General features: G+C 43.3%; 1 protein-coding gene across 1 annotated transcript in view; it reads right to left on the minus strand.

Moving 5' to 3' along the window:
* Window positions 1–579: 579 nt before the first annotated feature.
* Window positions 580–16,928, minus strand: part of Fermt1 (FERM domain containing kindlin 1) — a 42,986-nt gene continuing 26,637 nt past the window's right edge. The window contains exons 10-15 of the mRNA XM_052183714.1: window positions 13,624–13,748; window positions 12,588–12,694; window positions 11,053–11,274; window positions 10,347–10,471; window positions 6,265–6,406; window positions 580–3,205 (exon numbers count right to left, since the gene is read on the minus strand). Coding sequence (XP_052039674.1) covers window positions 3,032–3,205; window positions 6,265–6,406; window positions 10,347–10,471; window positions 11,053–11,274; window positions 12,588–12,694; window positions 13,624–13,748 — 895 coding nt within the window. The 3' untranslated portion in view covers window positions 580–3,031. The remainder of the gene's footprint in view (window positions 3,206–6,264; window positions 6,407–10,346; window positions 10,472–11,052; window positions 11,275–12,587; window positions 12,695–13,623; window positions 13,749–16,928) is intronic.

The raw sequence follows: 16,928 nt of genomic DNA on the forward strand, positions 1-16,928 counted from the left end.
GCTAGAGAAGGTTGACAAACTTGGCTCTGAATCCTTTTCCCCAGGGGCTTTTCAGCCACACAAGCTGAGGGTAGTTTTGGCTCTTCAGTAGAATGAGTAGAAGAGTTCTTTTTGCCCCCATATGGGCTGATGTGAGGATCGCATGTGGAGAGATTCCTATAAGCCAGGTTTATACCTATTAGGGATCATTATCCATTAAATAAAGAGGGAGGTGCCCTCAGCATTCAGCTATCAAACGCTGGGGCTGTGACTCTTCCTTTCTCGCTGGTTATATAGTTATTTGCTTTCTGGTAGTTTCTCAAGATCTAGAAAGGGTCAAGACAGGCCATGGTAAGGGTAGGACAGGGTATCTGATACCCATCAATAAGAAAAGAGCTGAAAGCAAAGATTAAGAAAAGGTCTTGGTTGACGTCTTAGAACTCGAGGCCAAGCACACTCTAATCTCCTGGAGAAGGAACTGGAATCTTGGTGTGCAGAGCACATGACAGGCCTGAGTGGCCCTTCCTTCACAGCAGAAAGAATGGTTACCTTTAAACAGACAGCAGGCAGAATACGGCACAACTTGACTGTATTCAAACACATATAAAAAATCAAATTTAAAGTCATATAAATAATACAGTGCAGATTTCAGCATCTATGGTGAATAATACAGCAGATGGGATGTGTGTGTGGGACAAACAAATTAAAATTTCACCAAGGACAAGTCACCTGACCATTTGTATCCAAATGTGAACCCCCTCTCTCTAAAGAAAAGATCAAATTTTTCTTTAGAACCATGGCATTTAACGTCTTTTTCTTATACCGGTTTGTTCCTTTGAGCTGTGTAACCACGGGAGAAATGCTACCCCAAAACTGCAAAATGTCTGCAGCCAACTCCCCTAAGCATTTCATGGAAATGTCAGCCAACCATGAAAGGCTGAGGGGCTGATCTGAAGGCCTGGTCTGGGCAGCCTGAGGAGGCTGCATTCTCATGGGCAACGTGTAACCAAGGTAACCTGTAATCAAGGAGGTCATTGGGACCAGAATTTGAAAGATCTATCTAGACTGTAGTATGCAAATCTTTTTCATCTGAGAAAGGCTCTGATTATGGAGCCCTGGATGGCTTCAGACTCACAGAGGTCTGCCTGTGCCTTCTGAGTTCTGGGATTAAAGGTGTACACACTGGGTGTACACTACACTCAGCCTAGTGGTGTACCCAGGAGCATACTGCACCCTGTCTAGGCCCTAAACTGCAGAGCCTAGGACAGCAAAGAACAGCATCGTGTTTACTGTACACACTTAACATACTTGTCTGCATAAAAATACCCCAAATTAATGATGGGAACCAGATCTTCCAAATGCTTAAAGTACTTCCAAGCAAAGTTGAGCCCCAGAAATTCAGTGAGTACTGAACTGGAAAGGTTCATGAGTATTCACCTCTAGGGAGAGGCTAAAAGAAATCTCCAGAAGGTTCTTCTGGTCTCAGGCCAGGACTATCTCCTGACTCCTGGAATTGCAGAACTCTCCCTTCCCAGGTGGCTTTGTTGGGAAACAAAGCAACAGCTGAGGCTTGAAGCTCTCTGGGCTCCATCCCAAACCCTGAAACATGCAGAGTTCAAGGAAAGCTCTTGCTCTATCTGTGCAGTCTGAGTTTGTGTTGAAGGACAAGGCTGTGTGTCAACAAGAGACAACACCTCCCTTTAGCTCTGAGGCTGCAATCCACTTAACTCAAAACCCAATCATCCCCTCCTACCAAAAAACCAGAATATGACATTCAGGCAGCTGCCAAAGGCTTATGCTTGTAGCAGGGCAGGGATGATAGTGCAAATACAGCCCCCAAGAATCTTCTATTGTCTTGTGATTTACAAAGCTCAAAATGTTTAGGGCAAATGGCAGGAATCATAGAGGCACAGTCCACATCCAGAATGCAGCTCAATGGTAAGGGTAATTTCTTACAAACCCAGACCACCCATGGCTTTGAAAGCAGAACTTCAACATGGTGGACTCTGAAACAGTTTTGCCTGCCTTTCTTTATTTGGTTGGAATGGAGGTCTGACTGGATTTGGAATCCTGTCAGGGATTTTTTTTGAGTAGCTTTTAATTTTGTGTGTGTGTGTGTGTGTGTGTGTGTGTGTGTGTATAGGTACTCATGGAATTCAGAAGGCATCAGATCCCTTAAAGCTAGGCATTTGGCACTCAGCTGAGGTCCTCCATAAGAGCAACAAGACCTCTTAACTGCTGAGATATCTTCTCAGCTCCGAGGAAGGTGCTTTTGATTAACAGAGAGTTGGGCCTGTTTTCTTGAGACCCGGTCCAGACTCGAACCGACTGAGTCATGGATCTTAGCTAAGTATGGGCTCCCATGTATCCCTTCATCACCTGTGTCTTTAAGAAGGACTTCCATGAGTCTGTGTGATTCCTTGGGAATGGAGCTTCTCGTGTCAGCAATACTATGAGGACCAATGATTAGACCAGATGGTGAGTGGTCACCTTAACAGATGTGACAGTCCCTGTAAACTGATGATGCTGAAGACCACTGTAACCTGCTCCTTCCCACTCATCTCTTTGACCTCCAAAGAAAAAAGGTGTCGAGACTCCCTCTGCCACTTTGGCAAGATGAGAGCTATGCTCAGTTTTGTTACGTTAGACCTGAGTGTGTGGCGTGAGATTTGTACTCGCTATGCATCCCATTTACCCGCCTTTCTCTCTGTTGACTTACTGTGAGGCATACAGGCAGGTCAGCTGCTGGTTAGCACCAAAGCCACACTGCTGGAGAACCATGATGGGCCTTAGAGCATCCATAGAGTACCAGACCCCTCTCTCCCCCCACCCATTTCATAGGAAAAGTAGCAGGAGCCTAGATACTGCTGGCAGCGTGAGGCAAAGTAAGGAGAGAGATGTGTTCAGCATGCTCAGACGAGGCAAGGACCTGGGCATCTGATGGTTAGCATGCATTGTGTTGCTCTGGAAGCTACACACAGGGAAAGCCACAGACCCTATCCATTCTGGAAGGGACTCCTAGTCCAGGTAGGCCAAGAGGGCCTGCTTCATGTCAGTCCTGACCGCCAGTCAGTTTGTGAAAGAGGTCCTCATCGAGAGTTTCATTTTGGTCCTTGGATCGTGTAGACAAGAAGATGTAGCCACCAATGTACTCGTGTACAATCTTGCAATCTGCACTTAGGCAGGTGAATGCGATGAAGACATTTTGGTCAAACTCAATTGCCACCTGGAAAAGTAAGCCGTGGATAAACTTAAATTCCAACAAGGAAGGATGAGAAAAGCAGCTGTTACCCTGGAGATAGTCCCCAAAGCTGAGGACTAGTGAGGTCTCCCAAACCAAAAATGGCTTTATGAAAAATGTCTTTGCTCTTTGCGCCCTCTTGTGGTATCAGATCTATTGCGTGCCTGGCAAATCATTGGGCATTTCCATTGCTTTTTCAGAGGTTAATTATGTCCCTTTTTCAATTGTCTGTCTGCTTGCCTGTCTGTCTGTCTGCTTGTCTGTCTATCTATCTATCTATCTATCTATCTATCTATCTATCTATCTATCTATCATCTAGTCTGTCTGCTTGCCTATCATCTATCTGTCTGTCTGTCTATATATCCATTCACTTTACATACTGAACACTGTCCCGCCTCCTAGTCCTCCCTTCCCACAGTTTCTCCCCTTCCCCTTCTTCTCTGAGGAGAGAGAGGAGAGGGAGGAAAGGGAGGAGAGGAAGGAGAGGAAGGAGAGGGAGGAGACGGAGGAGAGAGAGAAGAGGGAGGGTCCCACTGGGTCTCCTCTCACTTCGGCACATCAAGTCTCTGCAGGGCTAGGCAGTTTCCTCTCCCACTGAGGCCAGACTAGAAAGCAAAGAAAGGAATACTCTGAGGAAACGAGCTGAGGAAACATGAGGGAATGCAGCTGGGAATGGGGTGAACGAGAACAAAGCACTATTAATGAACATGCCATTGCCTTTCCAACTCCAACTTTCTACTAAAAATTTTAGTTTTTGATTGAAACCTCCCTAGTTTTTCACTGTAAAACAATTGAAATAAAAGTTAAAAAAAAAAAGAATGTCTCAATTACCCTCTGTGTGCAGGAACAGGAAGCTTTGTGGATTCTTTAAAATGAAGTCTCACTGAGTCTGGAAACCCTAACCTGCTGTGATCCTCCTGTCTTAGCCTCTTGAGTGCTAGGATTACAGGTGTGAGTCACCATTGTGAGCTGTTGTGATGGTTTGTATATGCTCGGCCCAGGGAGTGGCACTGTTAGGAGGTGTGGCCTTGTTGACGTAGGTGTGTCACTGTGGATGTGGGCTTAAGACCCTCACCCTAGCTGCCTGGAAGTTAGTCTTCCACTAGCAGCCTTCAGATGAAGATGTAGAACTCTCAGCTCCTCCTGCACCATGCCTGCCTGGATGCTGCCATGCTCCTGCCTTGATGATAATGGTCTGAACTTCTGAACCTGTAAGCCAGCCCCAATTAAATGTTGTCCTTATAAGAGTTGCCTTAGTCATGGTGTCTGTTTACAGCACTAAAACCCTAAGACAGCTGTAGACTGTTTAATAAAGAATAAAAGGCCTGCCTTAATTTTCCAGTAGTCATCGCCCTTTATCCCTTCCTACTCAAGAGTTCAAAACACCATAAGACTTAGAGGATGGCCCATTCTTACCTGCTTCCCCTGGAGTTCCCTGCATATCTTTTAAAATGGCTGGTGCTCATTTCCCACTCCTGGACAGTGATTTTAACTCCTTGAGGTGTTAGATCTACTTTCTGACCTTCATTCTATACATGTGCGACCAGACAGACAACATTGCTGGGAGGAATCCAGCATTCTGAAAATAGTGTGGGTCTCTTACTGCTCCTTCATGGTGCTGGTTTTCCTTTCGAAAAGAAACATGTAAAAGGAGCGATGGAAGACAGACTTGTTTATATTTGGTGAGTGTGCTGGGTATGTGCATGCACCCGTGTGCATCCATGTGGAGACCAGCGCACATGATCACACTCTTCTCTGTCACTCTCTACTTACTCCTTTAAGGCAGGGTCTGTGGCTGAACAGTAGCGCCATGTTTGACCTAGCTAGGCTGGTCACAAGCTCCTGGGACGTGCCCGACTTCACTCTTTGAGTCCAAGGGTACGTGCATTTATAGTCGTGCCTAATGTTTTACATGGATGTTAAGGATTCAAATCTGTTCCCTCAAGCTTAGGCAGCATGCACTCTTAACCACTGAGCCACCCTGCCATCTGCAAGACAGATTTAAAAAATGATTTATTTACTTTTATTTCATGTGCATTGGTGTTTTGACTACATGCATGTCTGTGTGAGGGTGTGAATTACATACAGTTTTGAACTACCCTGTGGGTGCTGGGAACCGAACCCGGGTCCTCTGGAAGAGTAGCCCACTGCTCTTAACTGCTGAACTGTCTCTTCATCCCCCTACTCCCTGCAAAATAGAATTTTTTTTTTAAAGAAAAAGATTTATTTAATGAGTACACTGTCGATTACACACCATAAGAGGGCATCGGATCTCATTACAGATGGTTGTGAGCCACCATGTGGTTGCTGGGAATTGAACTCAGGACCTCTGGAAGAGCAGTTAGTGCTCTTAACTGCTGAGACATCATTCCAGGCCCCACAAGAACAGATTTTTATACCAGTAGCATCAAACTCTTCTGTATCATCAGTAGACTACTAAGGTACCTCTAACTTTATCTAGAATTTTCTATGATGTACACTTGGTATTGGCCTAAATATAGCTCATAGGTTGTAAAATGAAGGGAAAAGTTACAGAGCTGTGGGCATGAGAGCTCATCTCATAGGACAAGCTTTCCTCGGTCATCTCTGGGCATCTTCGTTGTGCCTCCAGCACTACTCCCCTCCTAGGTCTGGACTGTTCTCTGGGTAGGCAACTAACCCTGTGGGTCCTCAGGTAGTTAGATGAGGTGTTCATGGACTTGTTCTGTGTAGGGCTCATCTAGGGTAGTTTCTGCTAAGCAATGATTGTGCTCCATCACATATAATCCTATGGTAAGTTTATGGAAATGGAACCAACTGCACAGCCCTTTTATAATCTATGTGGAAGATCTTTATAGATGCTAAGCCAGTTGGCAGTGCTAACTGAAGAACTCTGGGTCTAGACTGGTTAGGAAACTGTCCAGAAACCCAGGCTAGTATTTTAGTGGGCAATGTCCATAACTCCAGTGTTCTAACTATAAAGGCACCTTTTAAAAGGTCAGAGTAAGCTGAATCTTGGAGACTGCGTTACCATTGAGTTGGACTATCAGAAGCTTCTGCCTCACCTGCCGGATCTCCCAGTTGACGTTCCATTGCTTCATATTGGCGAATCTCCATGTCGTAACTGGTATCCCAGTGACTGCATCGATTCTAATCAACCTGTTGTATGAAACTCCCAGGATGTCATCTTTCTTGCTTCCTTTAAATCTGAAAATAATAGCATAAATTAAGAGAACTGTCATTCAGATATAGTTTCTTTGAAATCACGTATTATTTTTGTCTGTATGCATGATGCATATGTGTGGGCACAAAACACACGTGCGGAGATCAGAGGACAACTTTCTGGTGTCAGTTCTCTCCTTCCACTTTTGTGTGGGTTCTGGGGAACTCAGATCACCAGGCTTGTGCAGCTTTTACCTGCTGAGCCAGCTCGCTGGCCCCACCTATAGTTTCTTAAAGGCCAACCCATAACATTTCTAAATTATCTCAGAAGAAAAAACAATGAGCAACCTGCTTCCTAAAGGAGGGCTCTCTTATGGTGACAAAGAAGTTAGGAAGAATGGGAGGGAATTAAAACGTTCCTGAAGATCGTCTTTAAAAGAAGATGACGTCAGAAGAAAGTGAAATCTGAGGAAGTCAAATCACTTCATACAAAATCAGCACCACTGGGTTCTAGGCTGAGGGGGTAGAATATTCTGACCGTCAGGGAGGAAAGAGCTTGGATAAGTGAAGCCCATCTGCCAGTTAAGATAACAGAAACAAAGCAAAGCATGATCGGGAGTTTGAGCACGATCTTATTGCCATTTTAGATAGAGGTCAGAAAAGGAGATGACAGAACTAAAGAATCAATGCCTGGGGATTAGTGAGCTACATGGTTATCTGACAAAAAGTATTCCAGGTAGAGGGCACAGCTGCTTATGTGTATGAGTATACTTAAGGACTGCCAGGAGGCCGGGGTATGTATGAGGAGGGCAGAGGAAGGGACACAGAGAGCTAAGCTGCAAAAACACTCTGAGGGGGGCACAGAAAGACTCTAGGTTGTTTTGAGCAAGGTTTAGCATGGACTGTCTTAGGTTTTACAAGATTCACTCTGCCTGGTATTCTGGAAGAAAAGGCTAGCAGCAGGGAGACTAAGTGAGCTCACCTAGCACTACCCAGGTGGTGGCGGAGATAGTGCTAGATTCTCTGTGTGCTTTGGAGGTAGAGCTGCTAGGATTTTCCAGAATACGTGATGTCAACGCAACAGAGATCACAGAGTCAAGAACGACTTGGGGCATATCTACAGGAAGAATTTTCATTTAATGAGGTGCAGAATAATTCAAGGAGAGGCAGCTCTGAGTGGGGGATTAGGAGTTTTGGATATGATAAGATGAGATGCCAACTCATTAGACACTCTGATGTGGTTGGATGGATGAATCTGCAGTTTTAGAAAGGGTTCCTGGCTCAGGATGTACATCGCGGAGTAAGCAGCTCCTTATGTAAAGGAAGCTAAGCAAACAGCTGAGCCCCAAGAGGGCAAGCGTAGTCTGAGCAGCGGTTGAAGCTCCATTGGCTTGTGTGCTCCAGTGTTATAAGAAACCAAGGAGACAAGGATGAACTAGGAAAGGAGAATTGGCCAGGGAGGGAGGAAAGCTGCTATATTAGTAGTCAAAGGCGTGCTTTACAGTCAAAGGCGCTAACAGGCCTTGAGTCACAAGGGCTCAGAGTTAGCCACTGGAGTCAGTAAAGGTTGAGGGCCACCAGCAGGTGACCTTGAAGACAGCAAGTGGAAGGCTGTGGAGTGGGGAGGGGCATTCTTGGAGTGGTTTGTCCAACATGCTGAAGGATTTGTGCTGGAAAGGGAACAGACACAGGGGCAGCAAGGGAGGATGTGAGGATGAGAGGCTGATAGCAGTGTGGATGCTGTAGAAGAGACAAAAGCAATCTGGGAACTACTCTAATTGAACAAACCACTTTTCATCTTTTTTTATCTCTTCCCAGGATCATTTATATCCTTTACTATTCATTCTATTACCTTAAGTCTTTATTTTGAAGCAAATAAACAAACCAACTTTTAGAGACAGGATCCTATGTTATCCAGGCTGATTCTCTGGTCTCCATCTCTCAAGGGCTGGAATCACAAGTCTCTATTACCATGCCCAGTTTTATGAAATACTGGGGATTGAACCTAGCACGTTGTGCATGCTAAGTGAGTTCTCTACCAACTGAGCTACACCTGTAGTCCTCTTAACATTTAATATCAAAACTCAATGTACATCTTGCTTTACTGTATGAAGATCCCTTGGGCTGCTCTCTAGCTTCCAGGAAGTTGGGATGTACAGACCCAGTTTCCTGAGGACGTCCAAGTTCCTACCGCTGCCCATCACCCTACACATGGCTCTGTTCTAGCCCATCCTTCTAGCCCTCTTCTAGCCTTGGGAAATATAGATTTTTAAAAACTATACCTTCAATTTCTGCCTCAACATCTTTATAAACAAAATTTGGAGGTTACAGGTGCAGGAGTTGGCAGGACTAAGAGGCAAAAGGAGAAGTCATGTCCAGGAGTAATCATCATCCTGGCAGGGCCTGCCCATACTTTACAACTGATTACCACAGGGCTCACACTGTTTCCCTGTTGGATTTGCTCAACAGAGTACTTCCAGATATTCCATTGCATGCTCCAAAGCTCAATCTTGGGAAGACCAATGCAAATGCCCAGGGTCAGAACTTAGCATGGGAAGAGGTGAGATTGCATGCTGGGCCTTGTTGGTTCAAGTATCCCTGCTTTCCACTGTGTGCTGACCTCTGAGTTACAGGTAAGTGTGTGCCATGTATATATACATGCATACATGTGTGTGCTCATATGTGAATAGCCAATACAACTTTGTCCTCTCTGCATCTTTTTTTTTTCTTCTTTGAGCTTGGGATGGAACAGGGGGTGGGGGGTGGGGGGCTACCACTGTGTTCTACCACTGTGCTATATCCCGAGTCACTGATGGTTTGAGATAGTGTCTGGCTATGAAGCTCAGGTTACCCTTAAACACAATGTTCCTTTGCCCTTATCTTGATCGGCAGACTGATAAGGGTGTGCCACCCTGTGCCATTCCCCTTAACCTTTTTGTTATGGTGAATAGAGCAGAAGGAATTGGTTTTTGGGACAAGAAGTGTAAGCAAAAGTTAAATGAGAGGTGGATAAATGAGATGTGAAGAGAAGGAGGTGGATAAAGAAGTGTGAACACATTCCCTTGTTAGCAGAGGCAGGAGGAGCCAGACCTGTGGCCAGAACTAAGGGAAAATGTACCTCTGGGCATAACAGCATCTTACAGCACAAGTCCATGAGCTATGCTGTGAAATGATTACTGCTTGCTATCATTCTCTCTTACTTAAAAAAGTAGGGTCAGCTGGCTTAAGAAAAAAAAAAGAGTATTTGAAGTTGGGAAAATAATTGGAGCGATATGGAAGGTTCTGGAGAGAAGGGAGTGGTAGAAGCTAGATTTGATGAAAACATCAATTTATAAGCCTGTCTATCAGTCACATTTTGGAGACTCATACTCTATGTGGTGGACACAGTCATCATACCGGAATGGATTACCAATGTCAGTATCTCTGACTAACGGGTGAACTTGGACGAATTATGTAACCTATTTTTCCATAGAAAAATACGTTCTCATTTGTAAAATACCAGAAAGAGATAACAGATAAGCCACACCGAGGGCGTCCAGACCCAGCTATCTACTGTGATCCACAGGAGCAGGGTCTGTATCTGGAAAGGCTGGGGAACGTAATCCATGGGGAAACCCAAAACTCTACAAAGCCACGCAAGGGCCGCTGTGTGAGATACATGACAGTGAGAGAAACTTGACATGTGGCACCAGCTCTGCAGCTGACACTCTCCTTTTGGTTTGGCCCAGGTGGCTAGCCTAAAATAACACAATTTCTTTGTAAAATGTGAACATTTTCCCTACATTTAGCTGACTTTATGGAGTGTTGACTCACTGAGCAGAAGGTATGGAAGATTCTGAAGGGCAACGTACTCGGGCCATTTGTAAAATGGTAACATTCTAAAATAGGAAGAACTTGACATTCTAGACTAAGTGAGAACAGTAGGCTTCCAGAAGGCCGCCTATGGTTGGACAGCAGATGGAAGGCAAAGGGACCCTGTAGTCACCTGACAAGGTAGTAGGTGAGGCCGAACTCAGGTAAAGACTGCCATGCCTGGATGAACTGCAGTTTGGCTTCGACCAGAGGCATCTGGGCTACGTTATGGTGAGCTTCGAGGATCCGGGCCGCCAGCTAAGCAGAAATGAGAGAGATCAAACTCGACGTCAGAGCTCCTGGTTGCTTAGTAGCCACCCTTCTGGATCCAGGTCCCCGGTGAGAAAGATAAATACAGGGCTCTACTGAACTCTGCACGGACGGCTCGCTCTGTTAATTAACTGAAGAATTAATTTACTTTATCCTTTCTGCCGAGTTATGAACATGATTGAGTGGGAGGGTCAAGATCAAGCAACACCCACACGTTTCTAGGGTTCATGCAAATGGCTCTCTCTTCAGCGCTGATTCCATTGCAATATGTTTACCTGTGCAACTTTTAACCCACTCTATGGAAGTATACTTTTGATTCCTAATTTGTAGGGACTAAATTACTTTATCCTTAATTAAGTTCAACCTGGAACTATTACTGTTTTCAAACAGTGGTAAAATAACTTCTAACAAATGATCTATCGACAACGATTCTATCACATTGTCTACTACCCAGTGCATGGTCAAATTTCTGTTAACCTATTTTTAATGGTGATGGCCTTAATTGGATGCAGTCCCTCCTTTTCTTTTAGCACGTAAGTACTGTATAAAACAGCCAAGCAGGCAAGTACCTGTTTAGACTTGTGCTTTTTGGCACAGCGGGGCGATACTAAACATTCCGGGTTCATATCCATGTTTTCAAGACTGGAAGCCACCAGAGGTGATGAGTTCCGGTTTTTCATCTTGAGAAAGGAAAGGATGCTGACGACCTCTGGCTGATAGGAGCTGTCTGCCATGGTTTTACCCTTTGATGCCAAGATGCAGGCAGCCATCCACCGGGCATATTGATCCTCCTGAAACAAAAGCCAGAGAGCTTAGAAGTGGGTTCACCTTGCCACAGACACAACAGAGCTTGGCTCTATGTAGTTGATCATAGCCAAAAGGTGGAGAAGCAACAGAGACCTTGGGCTATGATAAAAAGTTATCACCTTCCAGTCAAGGAAACATGTGAGATGCACATGCTCTCTGTGGCTGTTAACCATTGAATGCATCACCCAGCATGCTTTGAGCCATTCTGCACAGGAAACTTTGTGTGATGATGCAAAGAGATATAGAAGTCCTGAGCTGTGCAGATGAATGAAGTTTCAAACTTCCAGAGAGCTTCACAGATCTGATTTTCATCTTCACAACATGGCTGACAAACATGATAACGAACTGCCCCCTTCCACCAGCTTTTTGTATTATTTGTAACCTCGTCCTAGGTGAAGATTCTAACTCTTTAAGGCAGCAATCATGGCCTTGGATGGAATTTGAACCAGTCAATAGCAGTTCCTATTAGTCTTTAAAGCCTGTGTCGTGCAGCCTGGGAATCCAGAATAAATAAGTCAGCTCAAACTGCAGCAAGGAGCCAAGCCTGGCTAGACCTTTATCCAATCAGATGCAGTCAGCTAAGAGCAGCCTGGAACATCAGACTCCTGCAGCTAACATTCCGGTGTTTTTGGAACATCAGTGCGACACACGTCTGTTACAGAGCAGCAGCCTGAGATTCTGTTTCTATATGGCTGCTGTTTATACAGTTCTATAGAGATACCTTTGGTTTTGACGTGATGTGAAAACATGATTTATTGATCATTATTTTTCCCTTTCAGTGAATAATTCAATACCTTACATATAGTAGTTAGTACTTTGCTGTAATATAGGCTTTGTGACTCAGCCTATGTGTAGACTAATGTATGTGTTCTGAGCATGCCTAAGGCAGGCTAAGCTGGGAGAGTTGTAGGTTAGGGGTTTTAAATGCAATTTTGGCTAAACTACATAATTTTAATTTATGATGTGTTTATAGGATTTAACTATTATGTGAAAATCAATGAGTTATCAGTATGTTTTGCTCAGGTATTAAATTATATGTAAGTGTATGTATGTATGTATGATTATTTATTTTTGTGTGTGGAGTTGGTAAGTACAATGTGTATGCCAGGTCATGAGTGGAGGAGGTCAGAAGACAAGCTGAGGGATCCAACTTTTTCCTTCTACTGGGTGAGTCCGAGGAATTGAACTCAGATCATCTAGCTTGGCAGCAAGCACCTTTAGTCACTGAGCCATCTCAGCAGCCCCTGCTCCTAGTCTTAATACAGAGGAACTGATGAGACCTGGGGACTTTACTTACATGGTCACATCTCAAATACACTTCATTCATGCCATCAGCAACAGGTATTAGTAACTTGATTCCAAATTTTCTCCCCGATACATTCACATCTGGCACAATTTCACAGCCTGAAGAACAAAAAGGAGGGGCAAAACTGAGTGCCGAGAAATCTGTTGTAATAAATATCAATATAAAGTCTTTGCTGTAGCAAAGCTACAAGACTGTAAGCGAAAGCTAGAACAGCAACCAATAACAATAATTAAAGGAAAACTAGTTAGGCTTATAAACAACATGGATAAAAATATGATTTTATTATTTTCTTTAAAAAATTGATTGAATTCATTTTTAGGATGATCTTGCCTATCTTGTTAGAAATAATTACACACATATACATATTTATATATACACACATATGCATATATATGCATACACACACACATATATCTACACACATATATATGTACATATACATATATGTAGTGAGACAAGATCTCAATGTGTCCCAGGCTGGCCTTGAATTTTCTGTGTAGTTTAGGCTGACCCTGAATCTATAATCTCCTTCCCTCAGGTTGTTATCCCCACTCCTGGTATGAATACAAAATTTAAAAGAGATCAAAGCAGAAGTGATTCTCTGCTACAATGACGGCAGTGCTGAGCACACTGATGATTAAGTAACTCAGAAGCAGAGACACCAACACACTCACAGTCCCTTTCAGACACGAGAGTGGACACTAATGTAATTAAGAATGAAACACAAGATTCCTTGGCATTTGTTTTCCTCTTCTGCAATCTTGGAATCGAACCAGGAACCTTGCACAAAAGTACATGCAGTACCACAGGGCTCCATCCCCAACCTGAACACAACTGTGTTTTTGAACCAGACAGCCTCTCCACACTGTATGAGAAGGGAGAGCACAGCACAGACTCCGTGCAATGGTCGTGATCTCTGATGGAGAGGAGCTTCCGTTTGGCAAACAGCAAGGCTCAGCAGTTCCTCTGGATCCTGCTGAAACCGGGCTTTCGGTCTGCACCACAGCAAGGTGCAAGAATCTCTTACCTCTAATGTTTAGCTTCTCTATTGGCTCTCCTTGTTCAAGTTCCTTATTTTTAAAGTAGGCTATCGATGTGTCTTTAAAGACAAACCAGTATTGCTTGTAAGCTTTTAACATTAGCTTCTTGGGCCTGCAAATTAAAATACAACCAATATTTAAATGCCAGTCAGAACTGCAGAACGCATTGCAAAGTTTGAGTAGATTGAGGCTTTGAGATAACATGATCTTCATTTTTTAAAACAATTTTCAAATTTCTGGTTTTACTTCTAGTTTTTTAATGGTGCTGAGGAGCAAACCTCAGGCTCTGTGCAGGCTGAGCACATGCCATCCCATCAAGTTGCATCCCCAGACCACTAATGTAAAAGCAAGAAAGGAACCACCACTGTGCAATGCACAAATTAATACAAATTAATTCAAAGGCCCAGGAGTTGAGAGTTGGGCCTCTTTGATCCATATTCTTCCTTGCCACATCTCATTTAAAAGAAATCGAATACCTACCCCCTGATGTATGTGTATTTATAAACAGTAACACTACGCTACTAAAATATTATTAAATCTACACAAAACCATAAAGTGAATGTAATACGTAGCCCATTTCAAGAAAGGAAGCTGTTACTTACTCAAAACCCAATGGAGTTATCCCAGCTGTGATTACTGAGCCACCATGCCATAGCCTTGCCTGTACAAGTATTTGTTGAGATAAAACTACTAATTTTCATCTTCCCTGAAGCCAGTCACTCAGGAGAGTTAAGTAGAATATACCGATTTAAAAAATTTTAATCAATAGGTTTCAAACTCACTGTAGCTCTTGAATTAGATGATATTTAACATGGAAGTAAATGTTACCGAGTCTTAAAAGCATTCGGACTTTTTATCTTCTTTTATGGTTTTAAGGACTGAAGTTGGACCTGGCACACCAGATGACGCTCTACCATTGAACTACATTCTCAGTCTTTACTGTTTTTATAAAACTACTTTACTGGGAAGGGGTGGTGGAGGGGAACTAAGGAGAAGAAAGTATGATGACACTTAACTGGGAAGGTGCCACGATGCATTACTTTGTCAGATTAAAAATTACTCAAACCTTGTATTGAGGTATGATTGACATATAACGACCTGTGTATATTTGATGCATCAGTCTAGATGGATTTGGGGTACCAGTGTGAGATCATTGCCACGAGTGTCCCATCTGTGTTTGAAACATCTCAGTTCCTCGGACCTTCCTCATTACTGTTCTCTTTAGTGCATGGAGAGTTAATTTTCCTAGCAAATTACTCTCTGCTGCAGAGACCTCTAGGGCTTTTTATCTTATAGATCAAATCTCTGTATCTTTTCGTCATCAGCTTGTCTTCTCCTCGGTCAGACCACACCACAGTGCTTCTACATCTGTGAATTTGATGTTTAGATCTACAACATTTCTCTTATTGGCAACAGGGTAACCATGGAAACATTGCAGAATATTTTGAAAACATTATCTTTGGGGGCTGGAGAGTTGGCTTAGCACTTCAGGGCACTTAATGCACCCACATGGCAACTCACAACCATGTGTAACTCTATGTCCCCGGGGTCCAATGCCCTCTCCTGGCCTCTGTGGGCACCAGGCATCCACTTAGCACACATACATGCAGGCAAAACACTCATATACATAAAATATGAAAAAAATAGAAAAAAATGATATTTTCACAACATTACTATCATTCAAAAACTAGTTATACAATTGCTATTTCATAATTGTTCCTTCAAGGGGAAATCAGTGTGGTTATTGATTTGGAAGCATGTGGTGGCTTACAAGTGATGCCCATAGGGTCTTCAGTTTGGGATACTTATTTTTGAAAAACAAAATGTCACAATACCACGTACAGGCATTTGCCCACATGAAGCCAGTAAGCCTTTTCTTCTTTGTTTTGTTTTGTTTTTTCTGTATAGTCCTGGCTGTCCCAGAAATCACTCTGTAGAATAGGCTGGCCTTCAACTGAGAGATTCACCTGCCTCTGCTTCCCAAGTTCTGGGATTAAAGGCATATGCCACTACTCCCCATCTACCAGGAAGTCATGGGGGAATCAAGCTTTCATAATCATTCCCCATTTATTTACGAAGTATTGCAGAGATCCCAGAATATTTTAAGACTCTTATCTTGAAATAAATCAAGCAACCCCTACAGTTCATGTGTAAATATTACTGAAGTCCCTTGCTATGGTAGCTTGCCTATACATAACTCAGTGAACAAACTTCACCTGTAGCATTCCTGTTAACTTCTCAGGGAGCCATCTGATCGCCTCCAAAGTGGCACTGGTAGCAGGTGGTGGCCCCTTGCAGCTTTGTCATGTTTCCTGGTCACATGGTGTCACTTACTAGTAGTGCCGAGACTTATGAATCTGTTTTTCTCAAATGTGGATATATTAGGTTCATGTTTGTTTGGTATATATTTATGGGCCAACAGGAAGTAGACTTGAAAAGTCTGACTGAGTGCTCTCTTAGAACTGCCCAGACCACTTCCCATCTGTACTTGGCACCCATGTGTCATGACTGGGCTGCCCCCTCTCTGTTGTCCTCCAGCAGGGAGTCCAACCTTTTCTCCTTCTGGTACTAAAAACTTTCCCTTATCAATGGTTTGTTTTATCAAGATTTGTTGATTTGGGTTGGAGAGATGGGTTTGCGGTTAAGAGCACTGACTGCTCTTCCAGAGGTCATGAGCTCAAATCCCAAGAACCATATGGTGGCTCACAAGCATCTGTAATGAGATCGGATGCCCTCTTCTGGTGTGTCTGAAGACAACAGCTACAGTGTACTTACACATAGTAAATAAATAAATCTTAAAAAAAAATAACATTTACTAATTTATTGATTTCTCTTGCCAGAGACCCATGATCCATGAATTTAAGGATTTTTATTTTAAACATTTATGAAAAACTCTAAGTATTCTCTTTTGAATGTTTCATTCTCTTCAACCATTTTTCCTAGAACTCCCAGTAGATACAAGTTGGGCCTTCTTAGTGTATTTAACTCATATTTTTAAAAAAGATTTATTTAAGCCGGGCGGTGGTGGTGCACGCCTATAATCTCAGCATTCTGGGAGGCAGAGGCAGGCAGGTTTCTAAGTTTGAGGCCAGCCTGGTCTACAGAGTGAGTTCCAGGACAGCCAGGGCTATACAGAGAAACCCTGTCTCGAAAAAATCAGATCCAAAAAACCAAAAAAAAAAAAAAACAGATATATTTATTATGTATACAGTGTTCTTCCTGCAGAAGAGCACACTAGATCTCATAGATGGTGTGAGTCACCATGTGGTTGCTGGGAATTGAACTCAGGACC

The sequence above is a fragment of the Apodemus sylvaticus genome, chromosome 5 (genome assembly GCF_947179515.1).
Source record: "Apodemus sylvaticus chromosome 5, mApoSyl1.1, whole genome shotgun sequence".
Taxonomy (NCBI): domain Eukaryota; kingdom Metazoa; phylum Chordata; class Mammalia; order Rodentia; family Muridae; genus Apodemus; species Apodemus sylvaticus.